The sequence below is a fragment of the Clarias gariepinus genome, chromosome 22 (genome assembly GCF_024256425.1).
Source record: "Clarias gariepinus isolate MV-2021 ecotype Netherlands chromosome 22, CGAR_prim_01v2, whole genome shotgun sequence".
NCBI classification, from domain to species: Eukaryota; Metazoa; Chordata; class Actinopteri; order Siluriformes; family Clariidae; genus Clarias; species Clarias gariepinus.
The window spans coordinates 12682195-12688438 of NC_071121.1; the positions used below are offsets into that span (position 1 = coordinate 12682195).

At 34.0% G+C, this 6244-nt stretch overlaps 1 protein-coding gene across 1 annotated transcript; it reads right to left on the minus strand.

Moving 5' to 3' along the window:
* Positions 1–937: 937 nt before the first annotated feature.
* On the minus strand, positions 938–5665 carry apobec2b (apolipoprotein B mRNA editing enzyme, catalytic polypeptide-like 2b). Its single transcript, XM_053482947.1, has 3 exons — positions 5251–5665; positions 1475–2010; positions 938–1295 (listed from the first exon to the last, which is right to left on the minus strand). Exons 1-2 carry the CDS (start codon positions 5517–5519, stop codon positions 1476–1478), a joined length of 804 nt encoding a protein of 267 aa, XP_053338922.1. The 5' UTR covers positions 5520–5665; the 3' UTR covers positions 938–1295; position 1475.
* Positions 5666–6244: the final 579 nt, after the last annotated feature.

Genomic DNA, 6244 nt, shown 5'->3' on the forward strand with positions numbered 1-6244 from the left:
AAAGAGGTTTCCCCTGGCAACTCTAAAATAAACTGTATTTGGTCATCTTTTAAATAATTTTGCTGTCATGGACTTTAACATTGAGATCTTTTTGTATTCCTCTGAGCATCGTATGTTCAGAGAATGCTTGGGGTGAATGTACTGAGCTGTCTATTCCTGGAAAGATTGGTAACTGTTTTAAATGTTTTCCATTTGGGAATAATCTTTCTCACTGTAGAATTTTCTCACTCCAATTATTGGGAAATGGCTTTATAACCCTTTCCAGATGCCGCAACAGTTGCTTATCTTACACAATTGTTTATATCGTTACCTTGTTTTTTGAGGTCTGCACATCTGCTTATGATGAATTTATCAAGGCCTGATGATTAGCATCACCGGGCAGCGACTTACCCTTTTAAATCTTGTAGAAATAGTAAGGAGGTACTTAGTATTGCAAACTTTTTTGCTTCTTTTTTGTTAAATGAACAGTGATGGTGTTTTTGGTTTCTCTGAAGTTGTTTTTAATAGATAGATAGATAGATAGATAGATAGGATTACTTTACTATACAGTACCTTTAGATCTACTGTATTTCCTAATAAAAACATGCTCTTTCAAGTGGTACATCTTTGAATTAAAATATTCAAAAAAGTTATTTTTTTACCACCTCATATATCAAAAGGTTTATGTTCCGACATACTGTATTGCAAGTTGCTAAAAAAAAAAAAAAAAGAACTATAACATGTAATACATATACAAATTTAAAGTTTTGGCATGCCGTGAAAGCATAAAAATTTAACAATTTTAAAAGATTTTATATTGGTAAACTAAAACAAATATAAATGAACAATTAGGGGAATGTCACTGGTTACTCAGGAGCCTCCAGTGATTTCATATGCATTGACCCAGTGTTAAAAGAATTGATTCACCTGAATAATTTAAAAGAAGTTATGGCAATCAAATATGCATCTTTATTAAACATTTGTGTGATTATACAGTATCTATTTAGTATCAAAATGAAATGCAAATACTGTATGTAATACTGCATTAATTTAACAGTGTACTAGACTGGTAAATGAGATTCAGAAAATGGATGTAAATAATAGAGTAATATACAAACAACAGAAGGTGGCAGTTAATTATATCTGTACAATATTTTGTATTCCATTACTTTCCATCAAGTTTTAAGGACAATTAAGGTACATAATTGTGGTTCTGTGTTTAACAGAAAGTGGACAGAATAACACAACATTCCAGCAGATAAAAGATGCACGTGCTGTGAGAACAACTCATAACTGTGTCCTTTAAGATGTAAATCCTGGGGGGGAAAAGAAAAGTTTAGTTTTTGAAACTTTTAGTGAATGAAGAAAAATACAGAATTCTAATAAAACTAGCTCAAACTAGTGCTACTTTAACAGTTTGATAGATCTATTTCAGATTTTATGCTTTAGTGTACAGCTTTTAATTATACAAAAACTTGTTCAATAATGCACCTACCCTACTGCAGAATGTTAGTCAGCTTCTCATTATAGTACTCAAAGTTATCTTGACAGTCCTCCCATAGCGTAAAACTGTCTTCCTCATTTTCAACAAAAGTGGACCATACGTAATTGAAGTCCACTGGCCTCATCATCCTTAGTTTGCACCCTGCTTTCGCCAAAGCTTTTAGCCCTGCCTGTATTTCTGGCTCCTCCCAGCAGAACAGACGGGAGCAGTGTATGTTAAGCCGCAGTGTTTTTCGGGCCCGCAGGATCTCTCCCAATTTAGTGGCACATGCTGCACAGGGACTGGATGATATATACCAGGTGACTGTGTATTGCAGCGATTTATTATATTGAGGTAACACTTGCTGGAAGAAGGCCTCCTCAGCATGAGCACCTGCATGCTCATCTTCCAAATACCCTCGAAGACCATCAGGTTCTGCTGCACCACCCTTTATGTCAACTTGATAGCATAGAAAGGTCTTGTTTCGCCCTGAAGAGTACTCAACATTTTTAAACTGGAACTTGAAAAAGGATGGGTTGAGACGATCTCTGTGAAGGTAAAAACAGGAATGGAAATTTTTGCCATCACTTTATGGCATGTACCAATAATCACTTACCTATCTTTGCAAACTCGTTCTTACAGGAAAATACAGGGTGTCCCAAAAAAAAGACATAATTTCATAGTCTAACAACATAACCAATTTTCGCTTAAATTATCTCTCTTTTTCTCTCTTTTTTTTCTCTCTCTTTTTTTTGTTGTACTTTTTCTTTTATTGATGGCCACCACATTCACTTAAACTGAAACCTTTGTGATGTTTTTTATATGGGGTTATGTGAAAGGGCTTGTCTTTATCCCCCCTCTTACTACAAGCCTAGATAAACTCAAGCAGAGAATCACTGAGGCGCTGGAGAATGTTACGCAAGATATGCTACAGAATGTTTGGCAGGAGCTGGACTTGACGTTTGTCGTGTCACATGCGGGCCCATATTGAACATTTTTGAAGCTTTGTAAAATCAGGTATAAAATCAATATTCTTTTCCCATGTTGTTAGAATTTTGATAAATAAATCTTTTATTTTTTAACATGAACCCTAATTAATTTTGTTTGCCTAGGACATGTAGTTACTCAGATATTTTTTGCTCATCAGGGACAATCTGATCATTTTGATTCATACACATTCACATTTCATACAAACTTCCATAATTCTTATGATTATGTAAAGCTGCTTTGTGACAATGACAATTTTTAAAAGTGCTTTACAAAAAATTAAATTAAATTGAATTGAATTTAATAGATTGAATTTTTATATTTCAAATGATGTCAGATTTTTAGGGACACCCTGTATTATTACTTATTTTCACGTTGCCAGTTTAAAATATGTCTATAAATATGTCTACACTGATAGCAGTGATTACTTAACTAGGACATCAACATTCCTGAAACAATATGGATTTTTAACCAATCACAGCTCTTAATTACACTTACACTTAGACAAAAATCTCTATAGAAAAAAATCTCTATAGATCAATCACTCCAAATAGGAAAGCTAATTGTGTTGCTCGCTATTTCAGTTTATATAGACAAATAATTAATTTATTTAAAACATGAAAGTATCATCAATTTGACCACTTATTTTAACGTAAACTCCTAGTATTAGTGCTAGCCTTACTGCCCACAACACATTCTTAATATTAAGGGTTAACTGCCACCACAAACAATGCTAAAGGTAAGGTTTCAGACCCTTTTTTTCACATTTTGTGATGTTTCAGTCTTATCTTAAATTGCTTTTTTTTTCATCATTCAATCCTGTCATGCAGGTCAACAGATAATTCCCTTGACCTCATGACGTTGTTTTCATTTTGACATACATCATCCACTGTGGCAACTTTATATTGACAGGTGTGTACAATCAAGTTATAACAGAATGTCAAGGACCAACTTGCTGTTGACACCATATGTGTCCAAATTTTTTCACAAATAAACCAATTTTGCTTAATTTTAAGAATGAAAATACAGATCCATGCATTAGCATTGCAAATGGTGTGTTCTAATAAGAATTGATACGTAGTTTGGAGAGAAGAAGAACCTGTCCTACTTGGCCAAATCATGTTTAGCTTTAGATATCAACATTTGTCAGCAGTCTTCACAGCTATCTTATTTTGGACAATATTGAAGATAACCTCAGTAAAGGCTGTTCAGTGAGATTTTGAAGGACATTTGTGAAGCCTTGTAAAATCAGATATAAAGTCAATATTCTCTTCCCATGTTGTTGGAATTTTGATAAATAAATCTTTTATTTTTAGACAGTCCTGTCTCACTATCTGCAATTACATGGACACAGATGCTGATTTGGTAAAATCTTAACTTGTTTTGACATGACAAACACAATCCACTCTGCCAAAAATATATTTAGGAAAAGAAAAAAAAGAAAGAAGTTCTTTGCTTTAACTTTGAAAAAATTATATTTATTTATCTGACCAGTTTAATTCATACACATTCCATTCCATACAAACTTAAATAATTATTTTGATTGTATAAAGCTGCTTTGCTACAATGACAATTGTTTAAATTGCTATACAAATTAAATTGAATTTAATAGACGATAATGATCAAGGTGGACCTTTGTCACATCATGGGAAAAACATTTGCTTTTCTGCTGTGCTTTGTAATTAAGCAGCAATTTCAGAAGCACACACTGTTCCTGCAATTTTTAAACAGGAGGAGAGTGCGAGAGGATATTTACAGCTCATCAGGAATGATAAACTTCCTCCGCCCTTCTGGGAACTCATCATTTCATCTAGTGTTACCACCATGTGGGACAAACATGCGCAAAAAGAATCTACTTATTCTAACTAGAGAGAAACAACCAAATCAAGTGTATAATATTTTCTTATTGAACAGATAATTAAAGGTTTGCATCACGTTTCTCATTCCAATTGAAAATCCTTTCCAGTCTGGCCCGCTAAAGGCGGCCTGTTCCGATTTGGGTGGTTAAGTTTATTGGTAGTTATTTTAATTCTAAATAAGCTTTTATTTAGAAGTAATAACACCCAATCACATGAATTACGTTTACCGAATATTGTATTGTATAATATATATTTATATATACTGTCCTACTGTTTGTTGTAAATTGTAATTGCCAATTTAGCATTAATTAAGGAAGCAAGTATTAGGAACACTGGCAGGTAAAATAAGTAACATTTTTGCTGACTAGTTAGTTAACTAAGACATTAGCTGGGTTTGAATTTAAATAAATGAAATAATTATATAATATAATATAATAATGTTATTAAGGTTGGCAAATTGGTTATAGGTTATATAATGATATACACTTACATTGGCAATAGACAAACCCTTGTGTTATACCCAGCGTTAATATTAGCACTAACCTTATGAACCTACATGTTAAACCACATAATGAACTTTAGGGTAAGGCAGAAAAACTAGCTGTTTCACAAGTCAAACCTATAATAATAATCTAAGATAGACCCTGATATTTCAATAAACCTCATTTTAATCATATTACATCATGTTATATGATATTCTCTTTTATCAGTTAGCTTCTTTGATAGAATCTAATGTATCGATCATTGGATTAACATAGTAATAAGCCAAGTATTAAACAGTATTAATTTCATATCTCCCATTCCCATTATTCCTATAATGACATATAATTTTATAAAGATAAACAGTTCTATTGTTTTTCTGTAGTAACAACAAATTATTGACATTAGTTAATCAAAAACAGCATGAGTGTAATTTGGAGTATGTATGTGAGTTACTCTTACCCTACAATGATCTCAAATGGTGGTAGCTCTATAGGTTCCAGTTCAAATTCACCATCCTCACCACCTCCTTGAGCTCCCTGGACTGCCTCCCCATTTCCCTGTGGCTTCTCGTCCTCTGGCTTGTTTTTCTGCTTTTCTTTTTCCTTCTGTTTGTCGCTCTCCACATTGTTCTGCAATTTTTTTTCCATCTCTTTTTCATTCTTGCTCTCCACACTCTTCTCTTTCCTTTTTCCCATGCTTACCTTGCTGGCTGTCTTTTTGTCTGACATGATGGAGAGCAGTACCTAGCTGTGGTAGCAGAATAGCTTAGGTTAATATGTGTGTGTCAGGAAGCCAGAGACAGAGCTGGGGACTCAAGTCTGGGTGTGAGTGTGTAGAGGTGATTTCAGCCTGCAAAGAATATAGAGCAAGTCAATGTCACTAGGAAATAGAGGGGCAGCTGCACTCTCCTGTTCACATGCTATAAAAAGAACCTAGGACAAAACAGGGGGGAGGTCGACGTATGTTCTGTTATTCTGAACCATCCATGTCAATGGGACATGGACCAGAGACATTTTTGTGAACCAGTGTTATTTCCAGCTATTTCTTTCTTTCAGAATTAAAATTACAATACAGGTTAGAGTATACTTTGACTTAATCAGACACAAAATTTTGACTCCCCAGTTATGCTGGATATTAAAGTTGTCTACACTCCAACAACAGTTTATTAATAAACATTTTTGGCAGTGTGTCCAGTGCGAGTCAGTGCCTTCGGATACTGCCACAGACTAAACTCTAAGCCGTAATGCCCTCATAGCAAGGCCAACTAAAGGTCAAGCCCTGGCAGCAGGGGATATTCCAGTCAGGCCAAATCAGATGCAGAACTATTCAAACAGAAATATACAAAGTATTATTGCCATGAAATCTTTACATAAATTTTACATATTCCAGCTATCTGTTTATTAGAACATCAGGGTGTGCATTAGATTTATTAAATATTACACATACAGGATAA